This window comes from Mus pahari, chromosome 5, assembly GCF_900095145.1.
Source record: "Mus pahari chromosome 5, PAHARI_EIJ_v1.1, whole genome shotgun sequence".
Taxonomy (NCBI): Eukaryota; Metazoa; Chordata; class Mammalia; order Rodentia; family Muridae; genus Mus; species Mus pahari.
Genome location: NC_034594.1, coordinates 128,711,711 through 128,732,547, shown reverse-complemented (window position 1 = coordinate 128,732,547; position 20,837 = coordinate 128,711,711). Strand labels below are relative to the sequence as shown.

The following is a 20,837-nucleotide window of genomic DNA, read 5'->3' as shown; positions in this document are numbered from 1 at the left end:
TCCAGCAGATTCCCTATTCTTTCTAGTGACTTCATAGCGCTGTTTGCTCCATTCTGTTGAATAGCTAGCCCTCCCCTGGTCTGCTGCTCTCTCCATCTTACTTTCTCCTTCCTCGCCTTTCTTTTCTTTCTTCTACTTTCTACAAAGGTAGAGCCCATGCCTACATGCCCAGCAGATGCAATGCTTCGAATTTTTTCCCCAGTAGCATAAAACAGACAAACTATTGTCAAAATGCCTTTAGAAGACATTTATATTCTCGCTATGATTTTTCCTGTTTTCTTCACACCCAAATGAACAATGGGTATTACCCCTGCTTTTCTAATTAGCTAATATTTTTTATTGGTTGTCACAGTATTACTATGTTGCTAGACCTAATAATCAGATTCAATAAGTACTTAAGATAATACCTAGCAAATCTAATATGATTCTCCAAACCATTTTCTTTTGTCGGGTATTTAGGGAAAATTTCCTCTCCAGATTATACTGCAGTAATAAAGTTCTTCATCCATGAAGCTTTAAAAAATATTCTAGGTTACTTTTGTGTATTGAACACTCAAAAATGGAATTACATGAACTAAAATACAGGAAAATTTTATGGTTTGGATAAATTTCCTCAAATATCTTCCCAAATGGATCTTAAGAGTTTATAAAGACAACAGCAATGCCTGTGAGAGAACCATTTATAAACATCCTTACTAACTGAAACCCTATTTCCTCCCAGGTGGTCAAACAAACAAACAAACCAATAAACAAACGGTTGGGGCTACACTGTTTTTATTTTCTTGTGTGTTTGGTTGCTAATGAAATTTGCATTTCCACCGTATTTTCTCAATTTGTGTAGACAGCTCACAGTAAACAGCAAGACAGGACCTTCGTTAGTGCTAGGACCCGTAGAAGTTGCTATGACCTCATTGGACACAGATCCTAAGTAGCACACTCAGCCACTCCCTCCTTTTACTGTCCATCCTTCTCCATCACCAACCCTAAAACACCAGCAGTAAAAAAAAAAAAAACAAAAACAAAAACAAAACTTCTCAGCGCAGGATCCCATTGGGTTGGAAATTAGGAATGGTAAATGTCGAGGTGGCTGGGCCCAGGGCTGACCCGGTAGGTTTCTCGCGCCGGAGGTCAGGAGGTGTCAAGTGTTTGGAAAAAGTGCTAGCGACTTCCTTCGTCCCAGCGTTGATCTTTGCTTTATTGCCTCCAGGAATGAGCACGGGAAGAATGAGTTTTCAACGCGCGCGTTTGTGTGTGTGTGTGTGTGTGTGTGCTAAACACAACAGCAATGCATGCCCTTTGCTGGCCAGCCCCGGGGGCCGGGTGCACGCCTCCGCTCAGCGCACACGCGGCCAGGGATCGTTCAAAGTGCCCGCGGTGGCAGCCGGTTCGGCCGAGCGGTCTCCAGGAGCCAGAGAGGGCGGATCTGGGTGGAAGCCGGCTGGAAAGCCAGCTGGGAGGGCCCGCGGCGGGGAGGCGTGGGACTAGGACTGGACCCCGGGTGGTGAGAATGCCGACTGTGGCGGAAGGCCGAGGCGAGTGTGGGCGCGCACGGAGACCCGCGCCCAGCCACCTCCGTGCGCGGCCCAGGCCGCCTGCCTCCATCCAGCTCCGCGGCGGCCCCGCTGAGTGACTCGCGCGTTCCCGGCCGAGTACGAGCTGTCCCTGGCCCAGCCTCAGCCAGACGCGGGGGAGAGAGAGTAGGGTCTGGTTAGTACCGGCCGGAAAGGAACTGGCCAGGAAAAAAAAAAAAAAGTGGAGGATGGATGGACTCATCCAGTTACAGAACACGCTCCATGGGCTGGAGAAGCTCTGAACTCCGAGCGCCAACCCAGGGTCTGCCGGGTCCTGGCCCACCCCGCCCCCTCCTTGATCCTAGAGGACCGATGCTGGGGACGAGGCAGGAATCCCCAAAGCCGGCAGAAATCTGCCCGGCGCGGTCCCTGCGCTCCGGGACCACCTGCTGCCGCGGCCCAGCCCGCCGCAGTATTTATATCCGGGCCCGAGCCCGCACGCCGGGGTGGGGGAGGGGCTGAAGGCCCCGCCCCTCAACACGCGGCCCCGCCCTCCCGCACCTCGGACCAGATTCGGGGCTACGGAACTCCCCCCCCCTCCCAACTTAGCCCTCCACTCTGGCCAGCCGGGGGTCTGCTGCGGGCTGCCGGGTTGGCAGCACTGGCTGGAGGGCGGGCTTCCCTGCGGAAAGCGACGTCACGGCCGCTCCTGCAGTGTGAATGAATCAAAATGCTTGGGTGACCGCGGCCTCCCGGGCAGCCGGCACGCGAAGGGTGGAGGGGGAGGGGGAGAGAAGAGGGCGGGGAAGGGAGGGGGGGAAGCCAGAGCTGCAGCAACAGCGTCTCCTCAACCCGGGATGTGCACCAGCCCCGGAGAGCGAGATCAAAGGGATTTGAAACAGCCTGAGGACTGGCGGGGGAGGGGGCCGGCCAGCTTGTGGAGTCCTCCTGGAGAGGCGGAGGGCTCGGTTTCTTCTGTGACTTCAGCGGCCTGGTTGGTTTTATTATTATTTTCAAATTTCCGAATCCAGCCAAAGGGAGAGAACGAGAGATCTCGGTAGACTGCGACTTGCTGCCTCTGGCTCCAAGATGATGCAGAGCGCGGCTGTCCCCGCGGAGGGGGCTGTCAAGGGGCTCCCGGAGATGCTCGGTGTGCCGATGCAACGTAAGACACCCTCCTTTCTCGCTGATTTAATTTGATAACAAGACAGCTAACAGCCTCAGCGGGTGCGGGGAGGCCGGACGCGCCGTTCAGGGCACTGGCCGGGAGGGGTCGGGGTGCAGGGGCGGTCACAGAGCTGGGGTACTACCAGTCAGTGTTTGAAGGGCTTGGCTCTTGGCAGTTTGGGATCGAATACGAAAGCTTCCGGGATACTGCTCGTGGAGGGCCCAAGGGTATATAGAAAGTAGCATCTTTGGGCCGTGGCTTTTATGAGAACCCTAGGGAGGATGCTGTCTGGGGACAACAGAGGTTTCCAGCTACAGGCCAGGCCCGAGGGCAAAAGTGGTCCCCTAATTGATTACCTTTTGCGGCAATGGCCAAAGCTCGCAGAACCGCTGGTGCAACTTTACCCCAGCTGGCGGGAAGTTGGAGAGCGCGTCCCGGGTCGCAGGGCTGTCCAGAAGCCCCCTGCCACACTCTTGGTTTCGGCAGTTCGAGCACTTGGTTGAATCCCCAGTCACTGCTGCACGGGGCACCAGCCGCCTGTGTCGCCACCGGCAGACTGCTCTGGGTGAGCGAATGCACTCGCCACATTCCAGCTTGCGGAGGAATGCAGCGGCGAGAAGCTCTGGAACGAAGTTGTGGACTCGGCGTGCAGCCTTTGCTTAGGCGAGGGTAGGCAATCTTAGTGGCGCGGGACTGGAAGAGGGAGAGAGACTCAGACGTGTGGGCACTTTGCTAGCTCTCTCAATTTCTTCCAGAGCCTGCAATTAGTTACGGCAGGTCTCTCTCCCCAGGTTTCTGGTTTGTACGGATGTGCACACAAGCCAGGGATTTTCCGGGAGGGAATCTGTCTGTATTTCCGACTCCTAAACAGAGAGACAGAAGGAATCTGTGCAGAGACCTGAACAGGTCCTCAAGCTTAGCGCGCGCTTGCGGGCTCCTGGTTAAGTCTGGGTTTACAAACGGCTGCACTGGGCTAGGTGCCTCTGGGTACCCTAGAGAGATGAAGGGTTCCCTCGATGGGCTTGCCAAGAGACTGCACTTCCGCTTACGACTGCTTTAGTGATGCGGTAGGAGTTTATTGTAAGTAAGAGCAGGCTCACGCAGGGATGAAGACTACCTATGATCCCGGGCGCAGCAGCGCGCCCTCCTGCGCCCTGCCTCTCCATCGCAGGGCTTCTGTAACAGCAAATCTCAGGGCAGGCTGTCCAGCCAATGTCTTGAGCTTTATTGTAAAGTTTTTAAGAAGAAAATGGAAAAGATAGCTTCATTTGAGCCTGTTTTAGGTCGTTCCTAGGCTGTAGCCTACAGTTCTTGTGTCACCTGTTGGCGAACGGATCCAAAGTTCGCTGCACCTCGGAGAATTGACTGTCAATGTATTCTGTAGGCAGTGTTAGTGATTGCTTCCAACAGTCCACCTAGAAACAGCCTGTAGGTTCTCATCTCCTGCACAAACACAAAAGCGAACCCTTTCTAAGGTACTCACGTTCCACTCATGCTGCACTCATAAGGGCGGTCTGTGATGGATAAAGGATATGGGATGTGACTCCAGTCCTCCTCCTTAAGTACCTGTATTCTAATGACTTCCTCCACAGATATCCTGTCCGGATTCTGGGCTCTCCTCTGACGGTACATTTTTTTTGTCATGTACAAAATTCACATTGTCTTGATTTTTGTGTCTTTTGCTCAGGAATATTGAATGTCGGGAACTTGCTTTAATAAAAAAGACATGGAAATCATTTTAGCTTCATACACTTCTCCAAAGGCTGAGTCTGGACCCATACTGCAGAAAACTTAAGGAGGCAGAGAAAACTCTGGGCAGAGAGGGAGGAAAGGAGTGAGGGAGTGTGGGAGGGAAAGAGAGAGCCCACTTACTCCCAAGGGCAAAGCCAACCAAGGAAGGGCAGCAGCCTTTCCTTTTGTCTTTCTTGGGTTCTGTGGAAGAAAGAGAAGGTAGGTTGGAGAAGGCAACAGTCAAGACCGAAGGGCCCAATCCTGGAAGAGTTCACCATTCTTTCTCCTTCCCCTCACAAGCATATGTACCCACCAGCTTTACCCTGTGACTGGGAGACAGGTTTGGAATGGTTCCTTCTTTCAACTTACATTAATCTCCTCTTTCCTGATGGTAGGGAGGGCTTAATAATCTAAGAACCATGCAGAAAGAGTATGGGGTCCTTCCGTAGGCATGGAGGAGAAATAGGGGTAACCCTAAGGCTGTGATCTCTCTCAACCCCTAGAAAAGATATAGCACAGAGAGACTCTTTCAGAGGACTCTCCAGTGGGCCAAGCAGATGCTGTCTGTATTTCCATCTCTCAGAACCACCATCAAGAGTACTTGACAATAGTATATGGATCCCTAGCCCAGTTACCTCTGTTGTCCTAAACTGTAGGGACTTTTAAGGATTTTTTAATCCAGGGCTTTGGGGAAGGAGGGAAGAAATGAAAAAAAAAATTACCCTGTCTGTTTGGGGACTGGTAAAATCATAATCCTCGGGAAAATGTCTCCGCTGGAGTAACTTTGCTCCCTCCAGTGTCTGCCCGCGGCACTATAGCTCTTATGTGCTGCTCTGCCACAGGTCGGTTCCGAGGTTGGCTCTTCTTTGCACAGTGGCAACCTTTGTGCTTCACCCCTCAGAGGTCCCTGCCTGGCTTCACAGCTCAAAGGGCCTCCAGCAGGATGCAGACTGCGCTCTTCTCTGATAAACTGCACTTCTTCCAGCGGCTGTCCAGATGTTGGCTTCGGAAAGATTGGGGGAAATGGGGGAGGGGAAGGCGGGCAGTGATGCCCAAGTTAACCTGGGGTGGAGAAGAAGGGACCCCTTGCTTAGGTCTCCCTTTGGCCCCCTCTTCTCCCTTCCAGCTGGTGTTTTCTAAGGAACTTCAAACCACCGCTTCTTAAGGCAGGTGGCCCTCTTGTTCCTCTGATGACACACGCAAGGTTACTTCTAGGTTCATTTTGAGGGAGCTCGATGTAGGTGTCTTTCTGGGGGCGGTATGGATGAGTTAGGGGCTGCAGGTGAGTGAATCTTCCCAGCACCTGCCCCTCAGTCCCCACTGCCGCTGGGCACCTGGATACCGCCGGCCTGGCCCCTCTCCCCCACTAAAAGACATTTAGAAAAGTCAGATGCATAGGAAGGTGCGGAGCATTGTCTACCCTTTGCCCTGTGTTTGAAGCCATCTTCACACTCCTATTCCTTGGGATCAAGGGGAAGGGCGGTGGAAACTGGGGAAGGAGGATTGCTGGCCAGCAAGTGGGGGTAAACCGAGGCGGGAGAAGGAAAGGACCAGCCGGGCAGGAGTAGTAAAATCGTGAGCTGCAGCGTTTCTGCGAGTCCCGAATCCTGTCTTCCAGGCATGGTTTACAATCCTGATCGCTGCCTTGGGGCGGGGACCTTTTTTCTAGGTCAGGACTTCTCTCGGAAGCTGCGAGCGCTCTTCCCTCCGTTTCTGCCTTGTCTCCCGGCGGGAGGAAGACCCCACAAAAACTGAATGTTGACATGTGAGAAAGTCAACAGATTCTGATCGGGAATTTCAGTCGGGCACAGTGCGCTGCAGGAATCCCATTCACACACACACACACACACACACACACACCCCACACACAACTCAAAATGAGCCTATTTTATTTTCCTTGTTCAGGATGCTTATCCCCGCTAGCGCTTCAAGCCTGGGGTGTTTTTTGCCCAGTCCTCCGCCAGACTTATAAATAGAAGACAACGTGAAGAGACCCCTGTGACCGCAACTCTAAGTTAGGACAATGGGTAGTTTAGACGTGAAGGGGCGAGCTGTCTCTGGCAGTCCCTTTTAAGATGACAGTGAGAGCGGATTTGGGAAGTCACGCGGCCCCTTATGCCCCGGCTGTAGATTTAACGATTAACCCTCATCATGGACACCGCGGTAGAGAGGGTGAAGTGGGCGAAGGGCAAAGGTCTACGCGCAGCAGTTCCTCAATGTCCCGGGAAGTCGCAGAGTCAGAAGTGAGGCAGGGAATCCGGCTCTAATTTGGAGCTGGCTACTTTGCTTGGCTGCAGTGGTGTTAGGCGGGAGTGGCGTGTTTGGGTCTGGGAGCGTGACCCGTGTGACCTCTCTCTACCCTGCGGGCACCTTGGGCCTGGGTGGCCCTGGCGACAGTGCTGGATTCCTTTTCGCGCTTTTGCAGGCGGCGCGTGCTCCTGCGCAAGTGTGTGCTCCACTTGTTTGGGGGGACAGTCGCCGATGTAGGCAGGTGCCACCGCGATTGTCTTTCAGAATTTTGCGCGCACCGCGTCCGGGACAGTAAGGTGGCGGGCTTGAGTGGGACAGGACGGGAGTGCTTGCGGCCACTGTCCCTGGTTGCGCACTTGGCCCCTTTTCTCTACCCTCGGCTCCACTCGCGCTTCCTCTTCTGGGGTCATTCTTGTACCCCGAGGTATGATCTAACTGCGGTGGCCGAGCCTGGGACAAATTTCTCGTTTCTGAGCGTCGGCCAGGACTGACTGTCTCCGCGAGGGGAGGAGCCGCAGGTGCTCGAGGGTCAGAGCGGACCGCGCCAAAGAGGCCGTGCTGCGACCTCCTGGGCGGCCCGCGCCCAATTCACGCCCAACTCCGGTGAAGACCGAAATGAAGAGTGGCGCCAGCCCCGAGCTCCCGCAGGACACCGCTGTCCTTAGGAAACGCTGATCACCTCCTGGAAGCCACTGCTTCCTCCCCTAGCAAGGAGGCGGCCAGCAATAGGTCTCACGGCCCGCTCCTTTCGCCGGGTTCGAATCTCGGCTCCTTTGTTGAGGACTTGAAGAAGCCTGGAACCTCGCTGTCTTAAGAAAACAAATCAAAGACTTTGGGTGGACCTAGGGTGATGCTCGGCCCGTGGCAGAGGCACCAGTTGGCAACCCCTTGCCGGCGAAGGCGAGCCCGCACCGGTCCTGAGTGACACACGCGGTTCCAGAAGGCGACACTTGACTTAGGACCAGGCGTGGGCTTCATCGGTGCCCTTCCAGGACCGGACTTTACCAGAAAAAAAAAAAAAGATTAAGGTTACTTTTATACAACAAGAGCAACGTCCTTTTAAAGAGATCCGAAGGCGCAACTAATGAGAAAGAAATATTAGGAAAGAAGGCATAAGATAAGCCGCAGGAAGTTAGGGGAGGGCAAGCGGCCTGGACGGCCTTCCCCCTGACAAAGGAGGTTAAGGCAAGAATGTGGGCTGAATGCTGTGGGGATTAGGGAGCCGGGAGCTCTCCAGACGTCGTTGAGCCCCGCAATCTGATTGCAAATTCCAGAATGATTTTAAGCCCGAGTCTTTCTGCAGGTGAAGCGGGAACCCGGAGAGGTGGGACTCCCACAAAGCAATCGCTTCCCATTGCGTAGACAAAAGCATGAGCGACAGTGTTTGCACAGTGACCTGATGACCCTGCTGACCAGGTGTAGACAGCCTCAAGTCCTAAATATTTGCATTGTCCCAATTTACCATTTGCTTCGGATTTTAGTGCGCTTTCGCTCCACAGTTACAGTCAATTAGCGATTACCTACCACCCGCATTAGCAGGCGAGCTGGACAGCGGGAGAGTGCCCAGTACTGCGGAGGAGGAGGAGGCCAGCAGCGAGGGCAGCCGCTTGCAGTCCTGCAGAAGTGGACAATTAATTAACTGGGATTAAGGGTACTTTCTGTTGCCTTAAAAATGTCCTTTAAGACTTGGGTTTGAGGGGACCAATATGGTGACTATTTGGTGGGTTTCTCTAGCTGGGAAATGCGGGTACCCTTCTAATTGAAGAGGTAGCAGAGGGTGGAGAGGATTGGATGAAGGGACCTTGAGTCATTTCTTACAATTAGGGAAATTTATCAAGAATAGAGCTGAGAAGCTGTGGGTGTACGAAGCTGATGGGGAGGAAAGAGTGTGAGATGTTACTCATTTTGGAAAATCAAGGTTAGAAAGACTCTAAAGCTGCAGTTTGCTGTGGCAGCACAAGGCGCATCTGCATGCATTTGGAGATGTCTTGATAAGGGCTCTATTTACCTCTGCAGTGACTTTCTGCCTTTCCTTCCTTCCCGGAATTAGTATTAGCAATACCCATAATACAGATGGGTGCAGACAGGGCCCACCCGGGCTCTGTGGCTTGAAAGTCCTCTTTCATCTTGGTTACTCCCCTCCCCATCTCTCTTCTTCCACCCCTTTTATTCTTACAGAAGTCTTTGCAGGAATGTGGGATGGCGCCGAAATTCACAACACAAGGGGTTTGTTAGAGGTGGTACACCAGCAACCTTTCAGGGTGGTGGGACCCGGCTCCTGCCCCTGGTGCAGGATCAAAGGGATTGACAACACAAGGTTCCAGGTGTCTGTAAGGTGCTGCCTTGGACCAGGCAGGGGAGAAATCAGCTGCAAATAGATACGGGTGGAGAGCTTCACTTTTTTTGGACCTTGAGTTTTATAGGGGGGTCCCTCGTCAAAATGGAGCATCTGCCAACCATTTTGAAGCAGTTGGTGGTGGTAGGTGGCCAGGTTGGCCTTAATTGGCAAAACTGAAATTGATTCTCCCTTGCAAAATGTACTTGGTTAACTGTGTTAGGGACAGACTGGATGGCCATCCTGAGAGGTGAGTTCCTGCTTCTGCTACTATTTCTTAGACTTTTTTTTTTTTTTTTTTTTTTTTTTTTAAAACCAGGCTCCCTATTATCTGTCAAGCTGGGTCTAGCCACAGATGTTTTACTGCAGTACCTCACCCCCCAGATGCCCTTTAATTATAATTTGCTTTAATTCTAATGTTGGGGGGGGGTTAAGGGATTGGTTCTGGAGGATAGACAAATAGAGCAAAACTTCACAGCCAAATTAATTGGAAGTTTCTTCTTCTGAGGGAGAGGCTGCCAAACATATGGGACATTGCTACAGAATGTGACATCGGAAAAATACTGTGTGGAGATTTAGGAATGATCAGATGGGAAAGGGCAATAGAGATAGGGATGTGTCTACAGCATCTCCCAGACAGCCTTGGGTCGGCTTAGTGTATTTTTCTGTTTTATTTACAGTTGCCAGAATATTTTATATACCAGCAAAGGATACTAATTCCATGACAGTCTATCTTCTGGAAGATTATCTTTTCTCTGCATATGACATTCGTGTGCTATTTTGCTGCTGTACTCATATTAAAATAGTATGAAAATTACAGCTTTAAAATGGTAACATCGAACTGATCTCTAGATCCATTTTAATTTACTCTTTCATTAAAGAGCTAGATTATTTGTTTGCTTGTTTTTGTTTTTGTTGGGTTTTTTTGGAACGGTCTAGGTCTAAGCAGAAACAGAATAAAGGAAGTTTTTGAAAAGACTCCAGTCTCCCAAGTGAGCAGATAAGATCTGCTGGGGAAAGAGAACTAGAAAGAAATGGAAGGGAGCTGGAGGGAAGGACAGCTGACACCAGCCTTCTAGTCATTAAGACAGTCCTTGAAACAAACTAAGAGGAAATGAAGAAATTAGATAATAAGACACTTGTAGATTAACATATTTTAAGCGTATAAATATAATCATGTAGAGATGTGATGCCAATTTTTAAATTAGGATTTTTTTTCCCCCCAACATTTTTGTGGCTTGGCCTTTGTTTCTGTGTAATCCACCTCCAGACATCATGATGTTCAGCGCATCTTTTCCATTTGGTTTTAAATAATTAATATCATAACTCTGTGCTCGGGCCAAGCTGATTTTAGATGACTTCTACTAGGTTATGAAAATCACTTATGATTTTATGATGTTTTGGAAAGTTATACTAGTATCTCTTGAAAGCACAATAGAATAAATAAAAATGTTAAGAAGTAATTATAAATTGTCCAATAAAATGAACTAAATGTCTTCAGTAACATAGAGTCAGGAGGAAGGTGGGGAATGCCACAGGCATCTAGTCATGATTTGTCTCGTAGGACTGAATCCTGGGACTTAGGCATTCTAGTTGTAAACTGCTGGATAAACCAGCCCTCAGTTCTATAGATCACAGTCATCAGGCAACTTAAGAAAGAGCAAGTGATCAGAAAATAAGATTCTACTGCCAGCAGTAATGGTGACAACTTTGAACTGGAAAGTTTATTTTTGAAGCAATTGTCCAGGAACAAGACTGTAATTTAATTTCAAAAAAGCTTTATGTCTGACCTGCTGCTTAGAAGATTTAAATGTTTCAGAACTCAGGGGAGAGTTAGGCGAGGGTGCTATTGTTTGGTAAGTCCTGTCTTAGCTCATGGAAACACTTTAGAACTGATCATTTCCAGACTGAACCAATGAACTTCCACACTGTTATCTTCCCAAGCCCAGAATTTTAAAGAAAGGCTCCCTGCTTTGTTCTTAGGGAACCTCTCCAACCTTCATTTTCTTCTTCTTCCATAGAAGGCAGGGATGGAAATGTTTGAGAAAAGTGTGAGCATGGTATTTTAGTTGTATATGAGTTTCCTTCGTGCCCATTTTAAAAGTCAGTAAAGAAACTTAAATTTAAAATCAACTAACTTGAATTTACACCAACCAACTACTTATTTAGTTAAGTCACCTGTAAGAGAACTGAGGAGGGAAGCCTCAGAGAGAGGTGATAATGTGGAAGCCATGATCTTCAGTCAGCCCTAGAAACTGTCTTGGAAACAAAGAAGGTCCTAGCCCCAGTTCAGCCCCCAAGCCTGTGCCTTAGCCTCACAACCATCTAGTGGGAAGAGTAGTGTGGGGTCTACAAGCAGGGAGCCATGGAAGCATCTTCCACATAGCAACTAGAAGAAACCCCATTCCGAGCTCCCAGACTGCGGGAGCTCTATTATGAAAAACTGAACTGTATCCATCCAAAAGGCAGTTAAAAGGCAGTACCCTATAAAGACTGCAAGTTCAGATTTTGCAAAATGTTAATCTGGCAACACAACATGGGCAAAGGGACAGGATTCCTGTCGGTGTAAACTAACTTGCTTTAAAAACACCAGAGCCATGCATCAGCATTGCGATCCCACTGGAAAGATTTGAAACCTAGACTCATTTACCCAGGAAGGGGCATTTTCTTAAGTACATTTTAGAAGGCATTGCTGGGTGTGTGGTAGTCTCCTTAGTGATTTTTTTCCCTCCTTCTACCCAATTGACCTTCTGTGACCAAAGAGATAGAAAACACCATTTTTCAAGGAATTAAAATCGATCATGTAAACACATACCCTCAGAAACGTTTGCTGGTGGCCTCTGGTTCCTTAAGAGCAGTTTCTTGGAAGTGAAAAAAAAGATACACACAGGTAGGTAGCTATCTTGAAAGGGCATGAGTGACTTGATATGCTGCAGATCACACCAGGCTTCCTTTCCCAACTTCCCGAAGAAACTGCTGGTGGAGGAATTGGGGGCTTGAAAGAGCAACCCACTTTCTATTGAGCCAGTGTGAAAACTAAGCCTCCCCTGGCTCTCCATCAAATACTTCAGGAACTTTGTGGGCAGCCTTGTGAGTCTTGTAGGCTCCTGAGGAGGAACTGGATTTATGGTTCCAGGGAAAACTCTATAATCTTTTGGACATTTCAGCATCCCTAAGAACAATGATTGAAGCTTCATGCTCATCAGAACCTGTTCCATTCTCACCAGCACATACCTCATCCCAGGGAGGCGGCTGCTAGATTTCTCTTTCCCAAAGAGATGAGAGTCTTGCAATTGCATTGTCTCCCATCCTCTAGGAGTTTGAAAGGAGTGTGCGTCTGGATGTTAGAAGTCAGGGAGTGGAGTTTGAGTGTATCAGTGAAGAAAGGTATGGGGGGATGGTGAGATGTGAAGTAGGGTTTTGTTGTTTGTTGTTTGGTTGGTTGTTTTTTTCTTTTTCCCTGACAGTACCAGAAGGTGAACTTAAGAGGCTTGTTCTTGCCAAGCAAGTGTCTACGATGGAGCTACAGCTCCGGTCCTGACCCAATCTTGGTTCATCTCAAATACATAAACCACCTTTTTGGTGACTGGCTATGAGACCAGGCAGAGGGGAGCTAATGGTTGGACAATGGTGTTGTTGAGCTAGGTGGTCAGTACTCAGCTCATGGGGTCACAACCTGGCAATCACGGACAGGTGCTATCACTCACTCCCATTTTAGGCATAAGAAAACTGAGGTTCAAAGAAGTTTAGTAATTTGCTCACATCTGGGATCTGCATGTGGATCTGTCTCTGGTCTCTAAGCAACAGAGCAGACCTAAGGGTTTGAAGGTCCAAACTTGACACAGCTTTGAAAGCTTTCAAAATCACTCAGGAGTTTTGATCTCTCTCTCTCTCTCTCTCTCTCTCTCTCTCTCTCTCTCTCTCTCTCTCTCTCTGTGTATGTGTGTGTCCCTCTCCCAGTCCCCCCACTCCCCTCCTGGTGGGTTTCTGGGGCACTCCTGTGCACTCTCCAGCCACCCCAGGCTGGACAGCTCCCTCAGTTAATAGTGGTTTTCTTTTGACAAGCTTGACTGCAGACTTGGCTCTTTGCCAAAACTAAAAACGCCTTGGCCTATGGATATGTGCATGTTTGTGTGTAAAACAGGTGACCTGTTTGCATCTGTGCACATCTAGATTACATAGTATCTCTTTAAGTATTTGTGAATATGTGTGTGGGTATGTATGCATTCTAAGTGTGTGCATCCTTTGGCTAGTGGCTCATCTATCTTCTTCTAGTCACTGCAAAACAGCAGTTTCAAGACAATCTCTGTTTGCCTTCATTTACCCTCTTTATAAAGCGACAGAATCCAGCCAAATTAGGCTTGTGTATATGTATGTGTCTCAGGGTGTATCTTTGTTTGTCTGTGACTGTTTATACGTGCACATGCCCATATAGTACATTGAGCCCCTGTATGTGGCTGTATGTGAGGAGGTCTGCATAGATAGTTAGCATGCCTATGTGTACATGCAGCTGGGCCTAACTCCACGCCTGAGCGCTCTGCAGGACACTGGAAGCTCTGGTGTGTAGTGTCCAGAATCATGACTTCCTTCCTTGGCTATTCCAGAGTTTCTCTGTCTTTCTAAGCCCGAGTCTCCTGTCTGCGGAGCGTTAGCAGAGATCACCACACCTAATGCGCAGCTAGGATCAAAGCTTCCACTTCAGATGAAATAACTCCTCTTAGAGGGGATTAAATTTACAGATTACAGCCTGTCTGTAGTGACTCCAAAGATCTTTCTCAATTCCAGTTTCCAAAGGAGGACTTTGTGGTGTTACTAAATACTGCTAGAAGTTGAGCTTACTGGGGAGCTGGAGAGTCCCAGGCCTCTAAAATGGTGTGGCTACAGCTTTATTCTTGGTGGGAAGAGTATATGACTTCTGTCCTGGTTAGGCTTTCCCAATCATAAACGTATAATAATAACATCAATAATAAGTCATTATACTAAAAAAAGATATTGTAACTCTTTGGAAAAGGTCTAGATACTTTTCATTTTTTACTAATCAAATGAGATTGTGTATATAAGAATGTGGGGTCTGAGTTCATAGGTCAGCACCTTCGGAGGGAAGGGAGGGTCTGAAATTGACAGGTGCCATCAACAAGCCAGCACCTCCCAGCTGAAGTGCTCTTCCTGCTCCCAGCCCTCCCCTGAGCATCAGGTAGTCATCCCATGACACAAATCCTAAATTTATGTCTTGGAAATTTGCATCTGCTCAAATGTTAGGTAGCGCAAGAGTCTGTCTACATTTCCTATCTACAAATGTAAGGTGGTCAGGCCCCTTCAGTGGCCTGGGTTAGCCCATCTTAAAGAGTACATCCAGGCTTAGGCTGGGTCCTCATGCCCACACAGTAGTCTCTGGAAATGCTGCTGACCCTGCAGACACTTCCTCATCTGTTAGAGAGGATGACACGACCCTTCCTGCTTCACTGTGTGAAGCTAAACTTAAAATATGCCTGCTACAGTCCACAAGAGGCCCTCCATACCCAGTTTTATTATTCTTCCTGGGCTTCGCAACTGTTTCTAACTTATTTTTACTTTAAGATCTCCCCCTTTCTGTGTCCCTGTCATCTCTCTCAGTTGATAGTGGAATGTATTTGGAAGGGTTTGTTTGTATTCGGAAGGGTTGTTAACATAAAACGTGTCCTTAATCTATACCTTATATTTGTATCAAACCCAAGGGTCTAGTTTGGTCCCCAGACATCCCCTGGTCATGGCTAGCTGGATGTCCCAGCCTGCCCAGCTGTGATGTCTGCTAGCTGCAGACTGGGTCTCCTATTAGCCTTCAGTGCTTCTTCGCCTTGTGCTCTGCGCTCCCGCCCCGGCGCTGCTCCCTGCATACATTAGCCCTAATGTATTCTCTCTCGAATACCCATCATATTAAGTCTCTCGCTAGGTACCTTGCTCGAAATAAATTTTATGGCCATACATCCTCGCCCTCATCACATGCATTTGTAGCTTGGAGGAGAAATACAGTCGTACCAAAGCAGTCGCACCGAGTAGACTAAACAATTGGGTCCTGGAGCCAAGGGGGAGGCGGCTGCATAGCCCAAGTTCTCTGCTCAGAATCCAGGTCCAGGCTCACTCGGTCCCACAAAGAAGTCCCGGATGAGCCATCGGGACCGAGTGTAACCAACTGTGTTCTTCTGCGACAGCGGGGCTGGGGAGGGGTTGCAGGGAGGCGGGGAGGTGATGCCCGGCGGTGGCAGGTGGTTGGCGCAGCCGACAATCAACAGTCAAGTGGCCAAAGTGCTGTACTGTGACCCGCCCCTCCGTATCCTTGTCGTTCAGCTTTCTTCCTCTCTGCATCTTTTGTCCTTGATTACTTCTTTGAGCTGGAAGGCTTCTGAGTTGTCTGCCTTTCCCTGACGGATGTGTGGGAGCGAGCATGCATCCCAGCTAACCTCCAACCTAACCCCTCCCCTTCGGGAGCCACAGCCCCTTGTTGGAGGCTGGGTTTGACCTGGCTCTTCACCGCTGTGCTGTGCTTACACGCAGTCTCTCCTGGCCAGCACTCTTTCCAAGCCTTTCCCCAACAGCCCCTCTGCTCTGTGCCCCACCCCCAGGTGGAGACCTCAGGTGGCCCCAGGTAGAGACCTCAGGAGTAGCTGGATAAATACTTCAGGCACGCAGGTATGCCCCAAGCTTTTCTGGCTTGTCCCACGATCTGCACTGGAGGGCAATGAGGCGTTTGGGAGAAAAGGTTATGAAGGTCCAGAGAGGTGAAGCCCACAGACAGACTGGCAAGACTTTCCATCTCTAAGAACAGCTAACCCATCTTGTAATCACCGAGAACCCCGAGGGAGGAAGGCTGTGTGCCTCGCCCTGACTTTTCCCCACGTGCTGAGTCCTTCACCTCAGCTAAGCCTGAGAGGAAGTGTTGGCCACGTCACCCCAGTTTTCCAAGCGAGGAGCTGAGGCAGACTGGTCATCTGCCCAAGGTGACAAAGCAGAGCCAGGGTGCAAATGCAGACAGTCTGGTACTAGAATCCACGCTTTACCCTGTGTCCTCCCCATCTCTCTTGTTAAGTTGCTGTATGAGCCATCAGAAGTCCTTTGTAAATACTCCGGTTTATTTTATTTTATTTTATTTTTTTATGCCTTTCTCGCAGAGGATTGTTTGAGACAGGGTCTTGCCTAATCTGTTTTTAAACTCTTAATCCTTCTGCTTAGACTTTCCAAGTGCTGGGATAACAGGTGTGTGCCACATTCCTGACTTGGAAAAAAAAAATCTGTAAAGTAAAAAGAAAGAAGTCCTAGAATACAAACTAATGATGATCAAGTGTCCAGCCTGCACGTCTCTTTCTTGGCCTGGGAGTCAGGGAGCTACCCTGACCAGCAGATCTGATTTTCAAATGGATGCTGGTGATCCTTAGGCTCTAAAGTGGGAGGTTGGGGCTTAATGGCTCCAAGGTGGCCTCTTGGGTGTTACCGCTATTGATGGGGTTTAGCAAGTATCCCAAGCTCAAACAAGTGTCTTGAGAGTTAAGAAAGCTTTCTATGAACATGGATGTTTTTGAGATTTTTTTTTTTGTTAGCGTACATTAATTGTACATAATATTGAGTTTCACTGTGAGGTTTTCATACATGTACATGATGTATTTTGATCATGTCTGCTTACCTCATACTCTTTCTAGGTCTCTGTCCCCACATCTCCCACCCTTCACAGAACATCTTTTCTATTCCATTCCGTTCTTTTCTTTCCCTCTTTTCTTTCTTTCCTTCTGACAGGATCGCATGGAACCCAGACTGGGATCACATTTTCTATGTAACTCAGGCTGTCCTTGAACTCCCCATCCTTCCACCTCCACCTCCCAAATTACAGGTATACCTAGTACGCTTCTACTTTAGGCTTATTTTTTTATTAATTAATTTATTTTATGTGTATGAGTGTTTTGCTGGAATGTGTGCCTGTGCACCATGCGCCTGGCTGTTCTCTGCAGATGTCAGAAATGGATATTAGATCATCTGAAAGTGGAGTTAAGGATGGTTGTGAGCCACCACAGGCTGGAAACATAACTCCAGCCCCCTGTGAGCCTTTAACTTCTGAGCCTTATCTCCAGCTCCATCTTTTTTGTTTGTTTGTTTGTTTTTAAAATTTATTTATTATATGTGAGTACACTGTAGCTGCCTTCAGACACCCCAGAAGAGGGCATCAAATTTCATTACAGATGGTTGTGGACCACCATGTGGTTGCTGGGATTTGAACTCAGGACCTTCAGAAGTGCAGTCGGTGCTGTTAACCACTGAGCCATTTCACCAGCCCTTGTTTGTTTTTTGTTTTTCCTTCTGGAGACAGGGTTTCTCTGTATAGCCCTGGCTGTCCTAGAACTCACTCTGGATACCAGGCAGGCCTTGAACTCAGAAATTCGCCTGCTTCTGCTTCCCAAGTGCTGGGATTAAAGGCATGCGCCACCACCGCCCGGCTCCAGCTCCATCTTTAAAAGAACTTAGAATCTGCTAAATCTAATTTCATTATTAATGAATGAACAAAAATTACATATGTAAATATACCCCTCCCTGCCTTGTGACAGCAGCTCACTATGCTGCTGCCTTGTGGGTGGCAGGATTAAAGGTACACACCACCATGTTCTGCTCCATTTTCTTTTATCCTTTACATTTATTTTCTCTATATGTGCACGTGTCTTTGTGTGTATGCTAAATGTGTGCAGGTGCCTACAAAGGCCAGAAGAGGGCGTTACATCTATATGGCTATTTGAGAGCCTCCTGATGTGGTACTGGGAATCAAACTTAGGTCCTCTGGAAGACCAGGAAGTGCTCTTACCTGCTCAGCAGCCTCTCTAGCCCCATATCCTATTTTCTTTATCCATTCACCTGTGGACGGACAGCCAGGCCAATCCCACAATGCCACTGTTGTGGAGTGCAGTGCGAACCATGGGTATGTAGGCACCTCAATTGTGTGCTGTCGGCCCTTCCTTAGGATATATATTTAGGAATGGTGCAAGCAGGCATATTCCAGGTCTATTTTTAGTTTTTTGAGGCACAGCCATGGGATTTTCCACAGTAGTTGCATTCATTTACATTCCCTTCAATAGTCACTAAGGTGTCTTCTCCACACATCCTCTGCCTTTTGTGTTTTGTTGTTTGTTTCTTCACTGTAGACACCCTGTTGAGGGTGAGGTAAAATCTAAGTGGCCATGTAGGTTTTGATATGTTGTTTTTTTCCCTCTGTAACATTTTAAAATGACTATCTCACTCTTGAGCATGACATGCGTAGCAAATGTTCGAGATTCATGAGCTGTTCAGGTTTGGTACTTTTGTCAACATTGTGGAGCAAGGAAGGATGGAAACACAGAACCCTTCCAAGTGAGTGTTGGTAGTGAGAGTGGAAGCAGTTGCTGTGGCACAGATAACCTTGTGGAACTGGACTCTTATGCCAGGCACCTGCTAATTGCTGAGAGAGAAACATTGTTCCTATCCCTGGGGACCCCTCTTTCCAGTGGGAGTAATTATGTGCAAACAATTAGCAAAAAATAATTATAACAGATAAGGGAAAGTCATGGTTGTAGAAGCTGGCCCCTACAAGTGTGTATATGGGGGTGGGGTGGGGCAATGCTTGAACCTTTATGCGTTTACTCTTACTATTTGTTACATTCCCCCCCCCCCCCATGTAGGAGTATAGGAAAAAATATCTAAAGACTCTAGCACGATTTGTCCATCCAGTCATGGAAACCTGGTCATTTTACAGATTTTAAAATAATGCTCCAAGATATTATCAAACCTCAAGCAATACCTTGATGGAAAAAAACAGAGCAGCAGGAAGTCACTGATAGAAAGGATGGGGCAATGGTTAGAGTTCGGTTGCAGGCAGCAGACCCCCCCACTTTCATTATTGTAGTGGACAGTGGTTCATTGCTAGGTGCTGAGTGACTTTCAGCTTAGAGGAGCCACCTTAATGTTGAGTGTGCAGGGACAAGCCTTTCCCTCTAGAACGTCATTGCCTTGGCCATGATTGGTCAAGGTACTTCGACCACAGCTCTTCTTTGACTCTCCTGAGACCCGCACTAGTATGATATAAGGCTGTTCCTCAGCTGTCATCCATTTACCTCAGTTCTGAATGAAAGTTCCTTTCAGTACCTCTGGTTGGTGGGCTTCAATCAAAGCACAAGCTGGGAATTGGGGATGCAGTTCAGTTGTAGAGTACTTGCCTAACATGTGAGGCCCTGATTCTATCCCTATCACTTCAGAACCCACGCTGGAAGGGAGTCTGGAAAACCAAAGTGTAACTTTCCTGTGTGAAGCAAAGGAAAAAACATCACCAGGCACATGCTGTTTGAGTCATGGTACCTCTTTCAGCTCATGAAGAGACTGAGTTTCCTTTGAGCACCCTCAGGCCCGGACCTTGGCTTAACCCCACTCCTGGTAGCATTTGCTTCTCAAGCCAGATGGCCTCGGTCCATGCCTAGACACTTCACTTTGGGATGATGTTTTAATACAACTTCTACCCAGTAGTGGAAATGGGGCAGCCTGGGGGTGGGGTCCCGTGAGGCCCCCATTTCAGGGCCTGGTCTGGTTGAAGGTTCATACTCTCTCCCTCTCTCTTCCCTCCATAGAGATTCCCCAGTGTGCTGGCTGCAACCAGCACATCCTGGATAAGTTCATCCTGAAGGTCCTGGACAGACACTGGCATAGCTCCTGCCTCAAGTGCGCAGATTGCCAGATGCAGCTGGCCGACAGATGCTTCTCCAGGGCTGGGAGTGTCTACTGCAAAGAAGATTTCTTCAAGTGAGTCACAGCCTACTGCTCCTCACAGCTGTCTCTGCCTTCTCTCAGGCCATGGGGAGGATAGGTCCCTTCATTGTAGTCCCTCTGAACCCCATTGCAACCTGGGAGCTAGCATTTTAACTTCACCTGGGCTCTTCAGAGCGGAGATCTGACAAAGGGCATGGGCTAGGCTTCACCAACTTTGCTTTCTGTCTCATTGAGTTGGGGCTCAGCGTTTGCCCAATCAGGAGGCTCTCAGAGCATATATTCTCAGCTTGTGCCCTACACCTGAAGGAGTATTCAAGCTGCTTTCAGGCCTCAGAGGTAACGGGAGGGTGCCAGGGTCCATAAGTTTCATTGTCTGGATTGTAAACGTGATAGTTAGGAGCCCAGCCCTGCCTGGGCTTGAAACGACTTGTTGGCTGTGTTCTTTTAGTCAGTTACTTAATGTTGATGTGTCTCAGTTTGCTTATCTGTACAATGGGGCTGCAAATAGAGCTCTCATTTCACATTGATTTTAAATAGAGTAACATACATAAAGTTCTTGGGAGGAAATGCCACTTGACATTGACTTTAAAGACTGTCCTGAACTTTCTATCCTGGGATTGAGTTCATCAGGAAAATCCTGTTGGGGCTTTGGGCAAGTGAGAGACTCCCAGAATTTATTTTCTCCGTCATCTAGTTCCTTCCTGGGACCCATTCCTGAGGCTGGTGATTTAGGCAACACGGAGTATCCAGCCAAAGGAGGACCAAGCCCAGGGTGTGGGGGCAACACGGTAGTGCCACTGAGCCTGGGGGTGACACATTAATGCCACTGAGCCTGGTGCTCCTGAGTAAAGTGAGGCTGCCAGGGAGGCTCATCCGGGCCAGCAGTGTTCCTGACCAGTGGCCAGCTGGGAGAGGGGCAGTCACAGCCTCCTGATCACGTGTGCTGGAGATAAGGAGGGGGGGATGGTCTGAGGCTTTTCAAATCCCTTCTGTGGACCTGGAGAGACGGACCCTGTCTCTTCCTTTCTTTTCCTGTGGGGTGGGAGTGGGCACTCCTTCTCTTTCTTCCCATCTTCCTCTGGTTTTCTCCACCTCT

The 20,837-nt window shown here is 48.8% G+C and overlaps 1 protein-coding gene across 1 annotated transcript in view; it reads left to right on the top strand.

Annotated features, from left to right (window-relative positions):
• The first annotated feature begins 2,381 nt into the window (after nucleotides 1–2,381).
• The window catches only part of Lhx4 (LIM homeobox 4), a 40,489-nt gene continuing 22,033 nt past the window's right edge, over nucleotides 2,382–20,837 (top strand). The window contains exons 1-2 of the mRNA XM_021198644.2: nucleotides 2,382–2,676; nucleotides 19,603–19,774. Coding sequence (XP_021054303.1) covers nucleotides 2,601–2,676; nucleotides 19,603–19,774 — 248 coding nt within the window. The 5' untranslated portion in view covers nucleotides 2,382–2,600. The remainder of the gene's footprint in view (nucleotides 2,677–19,602; nucleotides 19,775–20,837) is intronic.